Genomic DNA, 18709 nt, shown 5'->3' with positions numbered 1-18709 from the left:
TTGTAGTCAACATTATGTCTATAAAACTTATACTAGATTATTCTTGATATGTGTCTGATCACAGTTGAATTCAATGGAAATTCTTCACTTGGAACATGTTGTGTCCTAATTATTGGCACTTTATAGAGCGTTTGTCATTAAAAGTTGTATGTTAAAGTCTTTGTTTGGACCTAATCTTCTACTACATGTTTTTTCTTGAAGTCCTGCCATACTTGAGAGTTCTGCTCATCAACAGTTAACACCTACAACATCAGGTAAAGTATCTACCTTTTTCTTGTCTACAGATTAAGTTATACAATCTATTTCACTTATCTTTTTAGCTCATGAACTTTATTCCTTGGTTTCTCCTCTTAATTTTATGTAGAGGAACATGTATGCTGCAAATCACAATCTCATAGATTAGTATAGTCTTCAATAAATTATGATTCATTATGAAATTTACAGACTTCATTCCTATAACTTTAAAGTTTTTGAAATTTACTTGAATTCGGCAAAACCTTACAGATTTAATCAGCCCATTCTTTGAAACGATTACTGACAGCTTCCAAACATGCATTTCCTTGAAGCAACATACATTGATTGAATAATTAAATATATATAGGTTGTGAAATTTGTGTTACCTTTGAGAATTTGATTGCTCGGTTTTGGTGAAGAAACCATAATTCTCTTCAGATCCATCCTTGAAGTGATGCTTTTCAGTCTCTCGAACAGAATTCTGTTAGGACTTTGAGTTCTTCTCTTTTGAAGTATTTGATTCTGGACATTGATTGAGGGAGAGATGCTTAGCAAGTGAGAAATAGACTGAGAGGGGAGTTTAGGCAGAGAACATACCGTTCGATTTAGCCGATTCGCCGGATGCATTTTGAGGGAGATAAAGTTGGGTTCTCCGATTGAGAATAATATTGCTAATAATTTTCAAAACTGTATGGTGAATCTATGGTCGAGCCAGCAATGGAGATGGAGTGAGAGGAGGAAGGATTGATCCGTCAGTTTCATCAGGAATTAGGGCGGCGCAATAGCAAACCCTAGAATCTTAGCAGTATAACTGTTTTATCTTATCAATATCCAAGATTTTATATAAAACTAGTTTCAATTATACTCCCTCCATCCCGCTTTAGCAGTCTCATTGACTTTTCTGCCCTCTTTTTGTAAAAATGATAAAAAATAGTTAAAGTAAAGTAATGGTAAAGTAAGAAAGACAATAATGTAGATAAGACTCTTCTCTATATTATTCTCTCTCTTAATTTATCATTTCTCCTCTTTAACTATTTTTATCATTTTCACAAAAAATGACAGAAAAGTCAATAGGACAGCTAAAGCGGGACGGAGGGAAAAGCCGGACGGAGGGAGTATTTACTATCAACTTTTATATGATTGAATTCACGGATATAGCTATCCAAATTTGAAAAAATAAAGCAATTTTTACATGACATAAGGAAAATAATGTAAATAAATATGTGCTCCATGAAATAAAGATTTAATCTTTTACAAAATAATGAGACATGTAGTAAGTTCATAGGTATCATAACACACTAACATTATTTGTGATAACAAACTTAAAATTAAATAAAACTATATATGCATATTAATTATAGTTAACAAAAATAAATTCACATATATATGTCCCACAGCAATATATTGCATAAGATTTTCAGTAAAAAGATTAATTCTATTTATATAATTTATGTAATTTTAGCACAATATTGATATTTAAAAGTAATATCACCTTTTATTACTTCTAGTTTCTTAATTTTCCAAAATAGTTCATTTATTTAAATAAGCCAATTAATTTCAATTACCAAACTGATTTATCATTATTATAATCGAATTCCAGATTGCTAAAACTCAAAATCTAAATCAATATAGAAACTTATGGAAATTCAAAACCCTAAAATGGCTAGTACCCCAACAATAATTTTTTAGCATTAAATAATTGAGCCAAATACTCACTAATTTTTCTATTTAATGGAGTTATCAATATAGAAAATTACGGAAACTCAACCCTAAAACGGCAAGTACCCTTACAACAATTTTTAGCATTAAACAATTAAAACAAATAATATTTTCACAAATATAAATTAATTTAAATAAATTGGAGCCTACTAATTAAATTCAGTGAACTTATCAAATTCACTTATATCTATTTAATAGAGCTGCTATTGCTAATATAGAAAATATGGAACCTAAAACCCTAAAATGGCTAGTATCCCTCACAACAATTTCTTAGCATTAAATAATTGAGCCAAATAGTATTATACAAATATAAATTGAATTAAATAAATTAGGCTAGCGTACATTTCTTTTTTTTGGTTACAATAGGAGAGCCAAAGCTCTAGAGATACAAATGCTTAGGCAGCAACAGATCGAGAGACAGGCTCACCTATCTTATCTCGCTGAAGTAGATGATCGACGCTTCCTGGAGGATCGTTTAGCAGTCGAAAGATCTCGTGCATCTTCAAACCCCAGTTAGCTATAAAGTCTGCCACCCGGTTTGCTTCGCGATAGGCATGTTTAACCTCTACATGCCACTCTTTATCAATCAAAGCACAAATGTGTCTAGCAATGCTATAATTGCAGCCTTCATTCCTCCTTGAGTTAACCATGAGCACTACGGTGATATTGTCACATTCCACAACAACATTTTGAAGTTTGTGCTTCCATGCAAGCTTTAAGCCATCATATATAGCCCACAACTCGGCAGTCAACACACAACTTTCCCTAAGGCGTCGGACATATCCCAAAAACCACTCTCCGTTTGAGTTCCTAATGACACCACCAGCAGATGCTTCTTTTGTCGAGAGTTTAACTGCGCCATCAGTGTTCAATTTCCAGCATCTTCGTTTAACGTACATTGATGCTTAACAATTAAAATAAGTTTAACGCATCAAATGGACTTATTTCTATTTAATAGAGTTAATTAGGTTTTAAAAAACGACAGTCTCTTACTTCCTTATCTCCACGCTTCATCTTTGCATTTTTAGGCAATTCTTCCGCCATCTTCTTCATGCTTGACATAACCTAATCTCAACTCAGGAATAAAATATGTTTTGAGATTACCAACCATATAATTAAAGGAATAATAAGAAATTGCAGACTCATTAAGATATAAACACCATATCGACATCATGGACCATGAATACACAGTTAGAATCCTATTAGTGTTAAAAAACAAACACATAAAAAACACTTCACCTTCATTCGCACCTTTTTTCTGCTGCATGTAATTGTCAGCTTGCTAAACTAAATCGAGAATTGTCATCGACAATTGACGGAAATGCTTTGGGGTTTATAACTTCTGCAGTTCCACAGTACGTATGCACAAACAAACTCCGACTTGAGCAAAGCATAATCCATAAAAAAACAGATAAAATGCTAAAGTAGCATACATAAACATAAAATATTAAAATAAAGAAACGGAAATTAAAGAACAAATGAATTATACCATGGTGATACTCAAACATCAAGCATTGTGACTTGTGAGTGCCGAGGGATTCAAATGGATAATAATTGTGAAAATTAATGTACCGACCACGATTTTCTTATTATTAGCGTGTTGCTATTTTTTTGTCAAAACTTTTGGGATGATTGAATAGCAAGAGTTGAACAATTATTGAATGCAAATTTTAAAGTGATGATAATTATATTTATAGTAATTACTACTTACATAGTAGCCATAGTTATTATTTATAAAAAGTAATTAACGACAATTGCGTTTTTTGTAAAACACCAGGTTAGTATATAATAATGTCATTAAGGAAATGAAACCAATACAGTTATCCTATTGATGCTTTGAAAACTCTGTTTTATTATTGGTTACTTACCATCCAAATTTCATACCTTATATTCTTAAATATTCGAATCTATACCCAAAATTCATAAATATTCAAAAAATGGCCAAATTCGTCTTTTATATAGGTATAGAAGATAACTGTTGGGCTGTTATCCCATATGTAGAATATTTGGGCCCATCATTATAATTTATTTGGGCTCTTATTAATTTGTCAGGGTAAAGATAATAACTTTTTTGGGGCTCATTGTTTTAGGGTTTTTAGGTTCTATTTTGTAATATTGTTTAAATTATTAGTGTAAAGTTTTGGTAAATATTTTTAACTTTTAGTAAATTATTTGTATTTCTTTTTATTTGGAATGTAATGATAATTTAATTGTATATTATTTACTATTTTTCTACTAATTTTGCTTTATATTTTGCAGATGATGTGGGTGGATCCTTTAAAGTCTTATAATTATAAGTGATGTTGTTCTTGATGAACGTAATTCATCTTTTGTCAAGATGCGAAGTATGTGTGGTCAGGTTTGTTGAAGTATAGTAGAGTGGAGGATTTTTTTTATTGTTCGTTAAGTTTGACGGATTGGGTGAAATGGAATATTAGCTCTAATTGTTTTTTCGATAGAAGATTGAAATGATGCACAATCTTTGGAGATGGATATTAGTCCATTTGGAAGAGAAGATGTAATTTTGTCTTTAAAGGAGAAACAAGAATAGGTCTAATGGCTCACATAACTAATATGGCCAAGTTTGTGGGAGAGCTTTGTGTGGTTGATGGTGTATGGAATGAAACTCAACGATTACCTCGTGATTCCCTAGGAGGATGGCGATATGGTTTCATGGATAGCATTGGGAACTGCTCTATTCTGATTGCAGAGGTTTGGTGTTTGTTTTATGGGCTACGATTGGTCAAGGAGAGAGGATATCACAAACTGGAGGTAAAGAGTGATAGTTTTGTTGGTGTGTCGATGATTATGGGCATTTTTGTATCTCAATCAACTGTCGGCCTTAGTACTAAAGGTGCGCAGCATGCTTAAAGGTTTTGATTATGTTGTGATTCGACATGTGCACAGAGAAGGTAATTTTGCTGCTGATTTTTTGTGGCATTTTGCTTACAGTTTTCCTAGTGGAGTCCATGTTCTAGAGGCTCCGCCGAGAGGTTTGAGTAGTTGGTTGCTTCATGATAAAATAAATGTTTCTTACTTTCGTTAGTTTTCTTTCTTCCTCGGGCATAGCCCGCTTATGTTACCAAAAAAAAAGATACATTAGAAAGTAGTACTCCTTCCGTTCCACCATAAGCGAGTCAAATTCCTTTTTAGGTTGTCCCATCATAAATGAGTCTTTTCCATTTTAAGCAAAAAAATCATCTATCTACTCTATTTGTCACCTACTTAATTATTTTTCCTTCTCTATTTTTCTATCTCTCATACTTTATTCTCTCCACTTTAACTTTTTAAATATCAATTTCTTAAATCTTTTGCCGAAAGAAGTGGCTCGCATATGATTGGGACGGAGGGAGTACAGAATTGGAACACCAAAGAATAGAAAAGAAAATTTCTAAGTAATAGGAGAAGCAGAGAATAGAAAAGAAAATTTCTAAGTAATGGGAGAAGCAAACCAATTTGTGTATGCGTTGTATTTTTTAGACAAATTGAAGCTATTCAAACATGTTTGTTTTGATCTGCAGATTTAGATTCCCTCTTTAGATATATTAGAAATAATTATATATGTAGTAAAATAAATAAAAAAATATTTCACCAATTTTTGACTAGCTGCACGATTTTTAGAAAAAAAGATTTTTAATTGAAACATAATTAGAGGTACTTAAAAATACTAACTTTTCTTAAATTGTAAACTTGCTAACTCATTAACGTAGTATATTAAAAATGTCAACATGATCACGTTAAAATGTCAACACATATTTGTGTTGACATTTGAATAAACTGTGTTGACATTTAAATATCAACTTCAACATAATGTATTAAAATATCAACCTATGTTTATGTTGACATTTCAGTATTATCGTGTTAACATTTTTAATACATTGCATTAATGAGTTAGCAAGTTAGCAACTTAAGAAAAGTTAGCAACGGATCACACTCCAACATAATTATTCAAAAAAGTTTGTTTTGTTAAGCTGATTTAGATTCTTTAGATATATTGGAAATAATTATCTATGTAGTAAAATAAATCCGTCACCAAATCTTAATTGCCTGCACGATTTGTTAGATACAATAATTTTAAAAGAAAATTAATTATTCAAACATGTCTGTTTTGTCTTGCAAATTTTAGATTCTTTGGATATATTAGAAATAATTGTTTTTTACTAAAATAAATAAAAAAATGTGTCACCTAATTTTTATTGTCTGCATAATTTGAAGGTGTCGTCGACTCCATCCACTGCTTCAATATGACGGGGGTGTGAAATTTTTTGGTTTAGTGAGAAGAAAGGAGTGTGTATTTTCAACGCATGAGATTTTCGACAGTACTTCCACTTGAGGATGAGCCACTCATACTTTTATTTAACTAGTATTAACACCCGTGCCTATGCACGGGACATATGATTTTCAATTAATGATATAAATTTTAAATAATTTATTAAAAACAAAAACTAATACTATCTTTATGGTACACCTTAAAAAATATACTTATCTCTCTATTTAGGATAAATACGATATACCTTATCGAAACCATCATACCGTACACATTACCGTAAATTCGGTATACAAAAAAAAATCATACCTTTACCTCACCAAAATTTTCGGGATACCGAACTTCGGTATACCTTATTTTCGGTATGGTGAATTTCCATACCGATACCGTACCTCATTTTCGGTATGTCGTACCAAAATTCGGTATGCCATACTTTTTGCGGTATACCTGACTTTCAACATCAATAAAAATAGAATATTTGAATTTTTAAAATATTATTTATATTTTATAATTTAAAAAATTATATTAAATATATTTTATTCATAATTATATTTATATTTTACAATAGATTTTATAATTAAAAATATATAACCTTCCCCTCTGCAAAACACAAACCAATCGAAAAAAGAAAAAAAAAAGAAAATAAAGAACATCTCTTCTATTCTCCACCTTTTGCTGCATTCTATTCTATACTTGAGATACAAGATTGAGAAGTTCCTTTCCATTGTTCATCATCTTTCCATCATACTTGGAGTTTGAAGCTTGGATTCAAGAGAAGATCAAGACTACAAGATTCTTCCTTTGGGTTTTATCGTATTAGTTTTTATGTTTTCTATATTTCCCTTACAAAATATATGGGTTCAGTTTATTTTTGTCTATTAGTAGCTAAATCTGTAGAATTCTAGGGTGTGTTAGTAAAGACTTTGGTTTATACAATTCCTGTTTATTGATAACCATTTTGTTCATGCCTGCTTTTTTCTAAGTTTTTCAATAATGCTTCATATTGGAGACACATTCTACTATGAATCCTTGGCTTGGAAAGTGATCAAGAGAGGATTTTCATGTTAGATGGACTTTGTTAACGGTACAATTAATTTCCCTAAAAATGTACTGTTAATTGAGAGTGAGGACATCTTGATCGTCTAATTGAACTGTCTGGAGTTACTGATCTGAGATTGACGACCTTGGTGCAATCTACTTTGTGCCGCATGGGCAATACTTATGTGCCTCATTCTAGTTAAGTATGAACTGTGCTATGATATTGTAATTGTGTCTTATATAAACCATAACTGTGAAAGCACGCGTCCTTATAATTCTATTTTCCTCAAATATTCAATCTGCAACTTTTTTAATTGTTTTATTTATTATTTTCTTAGTTTAATCGAACCCCAATTGTGTTTCCAAACAGTGAAAGAAACCTAGTAGATAGACAATATGTTGTAGCATTCCTTGAGTTCGACAACTATGTGCTTACCCTTAGCTATACTATACATACTTTGTCATACTTGGAAGTAATTGTAGTGCTAAAAAATAGTGCATCAAGGTCAAGATGGATTTTGACCGTGGGGGAGTTGATAGGGGCCTCATTCCTTGTCCAACAAGATTCGTTATGCTTTCTCCCCCAAGTTTCTCTATATCCTTTAATACTACTCCCTCCGTCCCAGATAATTCGTCCCAGTTTTCCATTTTGGTCCGTCCCACATAATTTGTCTCACTTCACTTTTACCGTTTTTGGTAGTGGAACTCATATTCCACTAACTCATTCCTACTCACATTTTATTATAAAACTAATATATAAAGGTAGGACCCACATTCCACTAACTTTTTCAACCCACTTTTCATTACAATTCTTAAAACCCGTGCCCGGTCAAAGTGACCCGAATTATCTGGGACGGAGGGAGTATTTGATACTCCCTCTGTCCCAAGATAAGTGACTTGTATTCCTTTTTGGGGTGTCCCACTATAAGTGACCTATTTCCATTTTTAGCAAAAAGTCACCTCTCTTACTTTATTCTCCACCTACTTTATTCTCTCTTCTCTCCTCTACTTTTCTCTCTCTCATACTTTACTCTCTCCACTTTAATTTATTTAAATACCATTCCTTAAATCCTGTGCCCAAAAGAAGTAAGTCACTTATCTTGGGACGGAGGGAGTATCTTTTAGTTTAGTTAGCTATTTTTATGTGATCTTTATTTTTATTGAATCTAGTTATTGTTCTATACATTGGAAGTCTAGGTAATCTTTTATTTATTAAGAAATAATAAACAAAATTATTCTCATTCCTAGTTTTGGCAGAAATTGCCCCGTAGAACTCCGATTAAGGTTTATCTTCTTTTTCGTCTTACCACAAATCGTTGATGCTCTAATGGGATAGATCAAGGGTCTATCATACGCCCACTTGAAGTTTAAAATTTTGCACTTGCAGTTTATTATATGAAGACATGTACTACAACTACTACTACTATTTATTTAGTATACTTGATAATGATATATATAAAGGGTACGCCTACTTGAAGTTTGAAACTTTGCACTTGCGTGTCTTAATAGTACTACTCCCTCCGTCCCGCTTAAGATGATACGTTTTCCTTTTTAGTTTGTCCCAACTAAGATGACACATTTCCTTTTTTGGTAACTTTCTCTCTCCAATTAATACACTCAACCACTTTTTCTCACTCCTATTAAAATATTCATCTTTCTTTATCTCTCTACTTTAATACTTACACCCACCTTCTCTCTCTTCAATTAAACACTTTAACCAATAACTCCTAAAATCCCGTGCCGGCTAAGCAATGTGTCATCTTAGCCGGGACGGAGTGAGTACTATTTAATTACAAAGTTGCAGATGGAATTTTGGAGTCACCAGATTGAAATAGTATTAATTTTTGGCATGGAGTCAACTCATTCACTTCTTCCTCCTCCCTCATTAAAGTTGCAGGTGCAGTTATGAAATAAACAAGTGTTTGCAATTTTAAAGATATGGGTAGGCTTGATATAAAGATTGAGCATGCTAACGCTAACGCCTATGAAAGACGCCATAGTTTCAAGCGCATGGCCACGATTGACGCTTCCTTTGAACCCAAGAAAAAGGAGAAGAAAAGGAGTCGATCTCCTCCTAGCAGAATCCCTGAAGATGATGATCTCGCGATAGATATGTGTAAGGATCATGACTTGTATCTAGCGGCAAGAAGGGGTGATGTTGATGAATGCAAAAGGATTCTTGGTCGAGTTTCAACACCGACGTTGTCTACTGGTGATGTTTTGTCGAGGTTGAGCCCTATTGGAAACACATTTCTTCATATAGCAGCAGATATGGGACACGAAGATATAGTGTCTCTCATAGCTACTGTGAGACCATCTCTCATGTTGGCCAAGAATTTTAATGGAGAAACAGCATTGCATCTCGCTGCAAAGAGATGGAATGGAATAACAGTGCTACTAGCTCTGCTGCAGATTCATCATAATTGGTTGCAGTCCCTGCCTCAGAATCATGAGGACGCGAATGATCTGTTGAGGGCAAAGAATGATCGAGGATACACAGCCCTGCATGAATTATTATTAAGTGGTCAAGGTGCAACCGCAGAATATTTGATCCGGCAAGATCCCGAGCTATCATATATCCGGAACAACAAATCACAGTCTGCACTTTATTTGGCAGTCAGATCTGGCAATGTAGGGTGCGTCTCTTTAATGCTTCAACTATGCTCAGATGAAGAACGCGTAAATCAGCTTTTCCATAACAAATCTCCCATTGAAGCAGCAATCATCTATAAGAGAAAAGGTATTACAATTATGAATTTCAAAGATTGATTGGTTAAAAATTATGTTTTATTCTATACCAGGTGTTTTAGAAGCGATTTCAACACGAGTCCCAGACTAATCAAAGTGAGAGACTGTCAAGGTAGAAATCCCCTTCACTTTGCTGCATCTTTGGGCCACCTAGAAGAAGCGCGTTACTTCACTTACTTGCTAGAAAGATATGCCCCTAATGCATGTAAACGAGACAAACATGGTATACTACCTATTCATCTAGCATCCTTTGAAGGCCATGTTGATATCATTCGCCTTTTGCTCCAAGATTTCCCAGATCCAGGTGAGTTGCTCGATGGGGATGGTTGTAATATTTTACATGTTGCCGCAAAGAGTGGAAGATATAATGTGTTCAATGTTGTTCTCAATAATCATCATCTCAAATACCTCATAAACATGCAAGACAAATCTGGAAACACACCTCTACACTTGGCTAGCATGTATTTTCACCCTAAGATAGTCAATACCACACAATACTCAATTTAGACAGGTATGTATGTATAATGTATGTAATGTATGTATGCATACTAGTACTTTATAGTAACTATTAGAACCAGGTGACTCTAATGCACTGATATCTTTGTGTGCGTTTGTAGCGTTTGATGGGCTGCATTGAAGGCTGCTGGCATTCCACGAAATTGCTCTAAAAAAAAGGCTTCAAGTAGAAGTAAGATATCAGGTAGCTATAAGGATAGAGTGAACACTCTATTGCTTATGGCAACTCTGGTTGCCACAATAACTTTTGCAGCAGGTTTCACCATGCCTGGTGGCTACAATAGCTCTGAAGCTGGCACTAATTCAGGCATGGCAATGATGTTGAGAGACAGAGCATTCCACGTGTTTGTTTTCTGCGATACTATAGCCATGTATATTTCAATTGTTGTTGCCACAGTTCTCATTTGGGCTCAGTTAGATGATCTCAGTTTCACCCTTACACTCTGCAGTACGCTCACTTCAAGGAGTAGGATATTACGCTACCTTTCTTACTACCCATTTTGTTGGTTAGCTCATCTTAGTACCAGTTAGAAATACATAACTACTTGTTGGTTCTTGTACTATGGTATCTGTCTAGTTATCATTTCAATGGCTGCCCCATTCCTTCTTGTTTTTTTTGGCTTCCTGGCTACACTTTTTTTGGTGTCGTGTTTTGTTGTGCCCATGTGTGCATAGATTGTCTTTTTTTTTTTGTTTTATTTGAGTACGCTGTGTTGTCTAGAGCAGCTCGTTTGGGGTAGTATTTAGTTTTATAACATACTAACAGATTCGTTTGCTGATCGGATACCATGTTAAAACAAACCCCATTTCCTTCTCCTCTACTCTTCCTACAGATTCTACCCCTCCGCTAATGTTCCAACAAACAAGTCGGAGATATATGGAAAATTGCACAAAACTCAAAAGTTTTATTGACTATTTTTTAGTTCACGGGGAACACTAAAGAAATACTCCTAAGTAATATTAGCGACTATTAGCCCTTTTCTATTTAATGAAACATCCATTTCAATAAAAACGAGTAAAAAAATTGAGTAACTATATGTTCTGTGCTTCTTTGTGCTTACATTGCAGTTTAAGAAAGTTTACAACCTAAATGAAAATGTAGAGCAAAAACTTGTATCTCAACCAAATGAGATGTTTCTATTAGAGCAACTCCAAGGGGAGAAGATAAATGGAAAGGGTATATCATGTTTATACCTTCTCAAAAAGTGCAATATACCTTTCTAAATTAACTCCAAGGATAAAAGGTATATGGAAAGGTATATCATTTAAAAAAAATAAAATAGTAGTACAAAAACATTAAAAAAACATAAAGTGTAATACCTTCTCCCTTGGAGAATGATTTTTTATGAAAAGAAGGTAAATATGGTGGTTATATGATTTTACCTCTTCAAAATGGGAAAAGGTATAATACCTTCTCAAATACCTCTCCCCTTGGAGGATAATTTTTCATGAAGAAAAGGTAAATATGGTAGTTATATTAGTTTACCTCTCTATTTACCTATCCCATGGAGATGCTCTTACAAATGATAAAGATAAGTGGAAATATAAAATTAGTAGCTATCTTCGAAACTCCAAGCTCTTTTACCCTGTCTGTGCCATCCAAGCACATTGAAATAATTCACCAACACTACTTAAGGGTTGTTTGATTTACAAGATTATATATCGAGATATATATATTGTGTTTGATTCATAAGATAGAATTCTAAATGGAGAATCATGTGAAAATTAGTCATAGTCATCTCATACAACTAAAATAATCTCACAAATCAATCCTAGATAAAATATCATATGATAATTAGTCATGACAATTGAACATTAGTATTTTACCTAATGATGCACCCACCTCAATATTTGCCAGGTCCTAAATCAATAAACTTGAAACACTACTTTAAGAGACACTGAAAATGCATTAAGGCCATATGTACTTACTCAAGTCCTAATGTTCACTTTCTATCCTATAATGAAAGGCTCAAGAATGCATAGAGAGCATCCAACAGCTTTGAACAGCAACATGCTGTTGGAAAAAGTTTTAGTTAAAAGATCAAGGCAACAGGAAGAAGATAATTGGGACAAAAAATGCATTCGACAATCCCTCACAACCAAAGATTTGCAGTGATCTACCATTATTCAGAAAGCTATGAGCAGTAAAGAAACAACATAATTCGGTGTTACACTAAAAATTCAATGAAATTCTATGTGAATTACAAACATCACGAATTGCCAGCTGAACTCCAATCTACTCTTAATAAAGAATATTCTTTCAGCCAAAGCTCTCACAAAATAGCCATCGTAATCGATTTAAGTTTTCAAGATTGATCTCACACAAATTTAACAAAGAAGATAATATATTCCCATTTTAAGATACATAAATTTAACACAAGAACAGCACACAAAGAAAATCAGTGATAAAATGTAGTATATATTTTATGCACAGAAGAAGCATCAGCCAGGAATCAGCAAGTAATTGATTTACACTAACAGAGATCAAAACAAGAGCCAAATTTGATTAATTCCAGATTCTAGGGCTAGGTAAAGACAAGATCAATTTACTACTCACAAAACCAAACCAAAGTTCAACGTTTGGTTGCAAATAAGTTTGTTGGCTGCTCATCAATAACGCAAAAACAAGCTTAAAAATGCAAGCATTCCTTTCCAACATACAATGATCATTGACCATCTCTGAGAGGCAAGAAAGCCCCCAAAACAGAATTCTTCACAGGACAAGCATTCTAAGACACAAATAACATCATAATATCTCTCAATTACACATGTATCCAACTAATTTTCATTTCTCAATCCTCGTGAGCATTGCCAAATGGCATACAGAAATGCAGAGGGTAGCATTATCAATAGCTTGCATTTGATCAAAAATAACTAAGGCTTCTGGTTACTGCAAGGAAGGTTGGTCACTAATATATTAGTACTAATTTGGTTGAACCCAAAACTAATTTGCATGAGGAAAATAAATAAGCAAAAAAAGCTGTCGCACTCTTTTTTCCAAAAGACAGATATGGAAGGATTCCAGGACCAATTAACTAATTGAACTGCATACAAGTCAGAATGGCAAGTTTAATTGGTAAACATATTATTCTATTCTTAGAGCATATCACACTCAATAATCAAAGAAAATCAGCAATGTCATCCATTTCAAAAAATTGAAGTAGGCACTTCAAATAAACAATAAATATATACTCCCTCCGTCCGCTAATAGGAGTACCATTTCTATCCGGCACAGGTTTTAAAAAATGTTAAGAAAAGTGGGTGGAAAAAAGTTAGTGGAATATGAGTTTCACTTGTATATATTAGTTTTAAATGATATGTGAATGGAATGAGTTAGTGGAATGTTAGGCATTTTAACCATTTATAGTAATAATGGAGCGGGACTCCTATTCGTGGACGGACCAAAATAGAAAAACGGGACTCCTATTCGCAGACGGAGGGAGTAGATTAAAATTTAGATCTGTAGCTAAAGCATCCACCATGCAGGCCAGTGTTGCAATAGAAGTATAGAACCATGATGTCATCAGACATCTAGTAAATTAGTCTATTCAAGTGAAAACAAGCTGAAGCTGGTGCCGTCAAACATGACCAGAAACTGTCAGAACATAAAACTCCAGACGCCAAATCAATATCATATTTTGGAAACTAATTATACATACATTTGCCAAAGCATTTTAAAGTTCGAGCATTTTTTTTTTTTTTGGGGGGGGGGTGTCAAAGCCATGATAGCTAACCCGCATCTACTACCAAAAAAGAAATACAAGGTGTCAAAACAACCCATTATAGAAAATTAGAACCAACCAACAAAAATTCTTTCATACATGAGACAGCTGAGGGGCATGCAAGCTCCTCATGAAAATATAGACTAGTCTAGTGGTCCTCTTTTGGTCATCTATATCCACACTCCCCTGAAATTCCAGAACAGAGGCCTAAACTCACTTAAAACTATGAGCAATCACAAAAGACCACATCAGAAGTCATAGGTGGAGTGAAGAAGAAGCCATATAACACAGCAAATCAAAATCATGAAGCCATTGCCTGCAAAATCACCAGAACTACTAAAGCTAGCCCCAACAAGCTGGTATAAACCTGAATCAATATTCATTCACAACTCAATATATCATTCTACACAGAGCCAACAATACTGATTCAGAATAAAATAGGCTGATAGCAGAGGAAGGAAAAAAATGTAAACCAAGTGGCAAACTTGCTACTTTTTCAGAAGAGCGGCACGAGTTCATTATAAGTGTGAAGCTAAAAGTGCACAAGAAACACCAAGAGTATAAATCAAAGCAAATATGAAGAGTCGTGTAAATTACATTAAGAAATGTCTCAGGCATAGTCGAATGCTAGAAATAAAGCAATATAAATCACTGTGAAAAGACGAAAGAAAATTTTCAGACAATAAAATATGTTTGTAAATGAACTCTCAAACAAGAAATTTACTTAAAGTAAATTATCAGAAGAGCAGAGACAACAAATGGGGGTACATTAGCATGAAACATGTAGATGGTTTTTCATATTTCATGAAAGGATACAAAACATTCACATCTTGCATATCACATATGCATGCCCATCACCAACTTGCAAGAGTTCAGGAGGATAACAAGGAAAAGAACCTTCCAAAAATGCACAACTGTCAACACTCACAAGTCACAATGAATAAATCGAGTCACAGACATTAGAAGGAAAACAGAGAAGTCAATTATTACATCTTTACAATTACAGCCTACCATCAACAGTAATTAGCAGCCACATTTTAAATCACTCAACAACAAACATTCACTACACAACATTAGAACTATAAAAACAACACACTACGACAAAAAAAGGGTGCCCGGAAATATCAAGAAAAATACAAAATCTACTCCAACAAGAAATTAATGCAATGAAAGCATGAGTGAACCCATAGCTCCAAGAAAAAACAAGTTCACCAGCAAAACATTATGCATCAAAGAATGCTTCTCATGGTTCAACATGCTGCAGGACCAGGTCAATCAGTCAAATGAAATCAAGAGTATTTTAAGATGGGAAATTCAGCAATGCAAACAAAAAAACCCCGGAAGTAAGTTCAGCTTAAATATAACTTTGTTATTCCCTCCGTCCGATAAAAATAGTACTCCCTCCGTCCCATTAAATATGCAACATTTGGGAATCGGCACGGGTTTTTATGTAGTGTTGTTTTGTGAGTTAATGAAAAGAGAGTAAAGTAAGAGAGATGAGAAAGTAGAGATAGAGATGTTTCCATTTTAGGAAACGTTTCATTTCTAATGGGACAGAGAAAGTATTCTTTTTCCATTTTCGTCCGTCCCACAAAAATAGCCTCTTTCTATTTTTGGAAAGTCTTTTATCTCTTATAAGGTGGGCCCTATCCTCCACAAACAATACTCCAACCATTTTTTCTTTCTACATCTCTCCTACTTTACCAATTTCATATATAAACCCGTGCCGTCCCCAAATTCCCTATTTTTATGGGACGGAGGGAGTATAACATTGGTTCGTTAATAATGAATTCCACTTCCCACATGTCCAATGACATGAATGCTTGCCTTCTCCACTATACTATTATTACAATCACCCATCCCTATGGAGGAAAATGCTACGACAAAGAACCTAAGGGACTAGGATTAATACTCCATTTGTCCCATTTCAATAGGCCATCTTATCTTATCTATCAATAGGCCATCTTACCTTATCTATCAATAGGCCATTACCTAAAATGGAAATTCAATACATAACAAACACTCAAACACAACTCATTATTTACACCCATGCTATTGGGCCTACTTGTTTTATCTCTTCCCCTAACTTTACTAAATGATATTAGTCTCGCTCTTTTACTTTTTGGACACATATCATCAAGGCCTGTTGAAATGGGATGTACGGAGTATATTTTAAATGATGAATCAATAAAATGATAGCAATCCACACATAAGAACAACCTTTTCTTACCGCAGTCCCTAATTTTAATGCATCACATCAGAATTTGTACAAAAAAATCAACTACTAAGTAATAACTCAGATACTGACTGTATGTGGTCACCAGCAATAGCAATTAGCAAACAATGGTTCTTATGCCATGAACAGAAACTTAAAGGTGGAATCATTTTAGAAAAAATAGCAAGTTATGTGCAAGTATGGGTTGTAGCTAGCCATCAAATCTCCCAAACAATTACATAGAACTTCATCTCTTTCCCACGAATCAAGATGTTCAGAAAGTCCATCAATAGATAAAACCTAACACATCTTCATAAAACACGGCATTTAGCATATAACAATACAAAAAACGTATGATGCACATAAATGAGTTCCAGGTGTTTGTCTCACATAGCAAAGTCACTATAAACCCCAAGTTAATGAAAAGAAAAGACAAACAATTGCATGTGAATGATGAGAACTGAACCAGTAATCAGTCAAATATAACTTAGTCAATCAAACAGATGCTCAAACGGAATATCAAGAAAATGTACCATGATGCACCAAAACACCAAGCACATATTGCCCTTACACAAGAACAAATTATAGTGGCACATATAAACAAAAAACACTGGCAACCAATCACAACAATAATGAACCGATGCGTAAGAGAATAAGTCAGAGTACCTCAGTAATAAGGAGGCATCCCCTGGTAGGCTCCTCCAGGTGGGATTCTAGGTGCTGACAATGCTCCTGGGATTTGATTATGCTGCCCTTGATAGCTTCCAGCTGAAAAGTGGTAATGTGAGCTGTGCGGGTAATCCCCAGATGCCATTCCAACTGAGCTAGGAGGCAAACCGTAAAAACATGACCCTCTGCCTGCAGCACCGATTCCACCACCAGTCCCACCTGCTCCACAACCACCCATCCCAGCTCCATGACCAGGAAATCCACCACCGGGAACACCACCTAATCCTGCTCCAGAGCCCACTCCACTCCCAGCTCCACCCAACCCACCATATCCAGCTCCAACATTCCCACCAATATGAGAACCACCACCATATGGCCCTCCCATTGCAGAACCATACCCACCATTAACCCCAGGAGTGGACCCTGCGGCTTGACTTCCCACAGAAGAAGAAGACAATCCTGGACCACCAGAAAACCCACCGTAATGCCCGCCTACTCCACCGTAATTCCCAACCCCATCCCCATTCCCCACATTACCCCCTTGGACACCAGGAGGCTTCCCTCTTTTCCCATCAATTGCCAGTTTACAGTTCAATTGGTGGCCATCAATATTCTTCACCGGGTCCACTAACGAGGCCCTAGCAGCCTCGGTGGTTTTATAAACAAACAACGCAAACCCCTTCGACTTCCCAGTCGCCTTATCAAAACCCAACGGTCCCTCCTCAATCTCCCCATACATGGAGAAATGCTGAAGAAGCCTCTCAGCCGCCATATCGTGCGCCACATTGGCCACATAAATCTTCCTCGTCGACACGTCCACCGGATTATTCACCCTAGCCTCCGTAGGGCCCGAAATCCCAGCGGCGGCAAGCTGCGTGACAGTCATCCTACCGTCGATTTTCTTACTCGGATCCTTCAATGCCATAATCGCGCCATCAATGTGCTTGAAAGTGATGAATCCGTAACCCTTGGACTTCCCGGTGACCTTATCGAGGATGACAACCGCCTCATCCAGCTCGCCGTAGGAGGAGGAGAAGAGGGCGCGGAGCTTCTCCGTGGTGGTCTCCCAGCCCAATCCGCGGATGAAGAGCTTCCTCTGCGCTGTGTCGCGGTCGGCAAGCGATCGGACGGCGTCGAGGACATCGGGGTGGCGGAGGAGGGCGTTTTGGACGATTTCCAGGAGCTGGTCGTGGGTGAGAGAGTCGAGAATGCGGCGGGCGTCGTCGGCGGTTAGCATGAGGGGGTCACCGTCGGCACCGGTTTCGTCGATTTTGCGCTTCTTCACTGGGTCCATTGTAGCGAGGATTTGAGGCAGAATGCAAAAACCGACGATTTCATCTAGTTGGGCTGGGCCCCACCGGATTTGGGTTATCCGGAGACCCGGTTGAGTGAATGGATTTGGATTTTATTAGATTCGTTTGGTTTGGTTTGGTTTGGTTTGTTTATAAACTAGTATTACCTCCCGTGCTATGTACGGGTTATGCGAATGTTTAATTGTTTTAAACATTTGCTTATACATAACATTAAGAGTAGTATATTTTATACTACTTAACGTGTAATATAATAGTACTATGTAGTAGT

The 18709-nt window shown here is 35.5% G+C and overlaps 1 protein-coding gene and 1 pseudogene across 10 annotated transcripts; one reads left to right on the top strand and one right to left on the bottom strand.

The window, feature by feature from the left end:
- Positions 1–9068: 9068 nt before the first annotated feature.
- LOC125196576 (UBP1-associated protein 2C) lies at positions 9069–18498 on the bottom strand. Of its 10 annotated transcripts, XR_016129031.1 has the most exons (5): positions 17297–18498; positions 17126–17227; positions 10239–13412; positions 10057–10156; positions 9069–9984 (listed from the first exon to the last, which is right to left on the bottom strand). XR_016129031.1 is itself a non-coding variant. In XM_089057572.1 (3 exons), exons 1-2 carry the CDS (start codon positions 18420–18422, stop codon positions 17127–17129), a joined length of 1227 nt encoding a protein of 408 aa, XP_088913698.1. In that variant the 5' UTR covers positions 18423–18498; the 3' UTR covers positions 14139–14560; position 17126. The 10 variants fall into 10 exon arrangements, 7 of the variants coding, with proteins under 7 accessions (XP_088913698.1, XP_047951105.1, XP_088913697.1 ...); XR_007171905.2 differs by having other exon boundaries at positions 17126–18488; XR_007171906.2 differs by having other exon boundaries at positions 10057–10145; positions 17126–18488.
- Positions 9197–11053, top strand: LOC125195009 (protein ACCELERATED CELL DEATH 6-like; annotated as a pseudogene).
- Positions 18499–18709: the final 211 nt, after the last annotated feature.

Source organism: Salvia hispanica, chromosome 4, assembly GCF_029641045.1.
Source record: "Salvia hispanica isolate PSC_SH4W2 chromosome 4, Shi_PSC_v1, whole genome shotgun sequence".
Taxonomy (NCBI): Eukaryota; Viridiplantae; Streptophyta; class Magnoliopsida; order Lamiales; family Lamiaceae; genus Salvia; species Salvia hispanica.
Note: the sequence above shows the minus strand (reverse complement) of the source record. Positions and strands in the feature narration are given on the sequence as shown.

Bases quoted from the DNA above. Each gene is read 5' to 3' on its own strand.
- LOC125196576 (XM_048095147.2), bottom strand. From the start codon at position 18,422: ATGGACCCAGTGAAGAAGCGCAAAATCGACGAAACCGGTGCCGACGGT.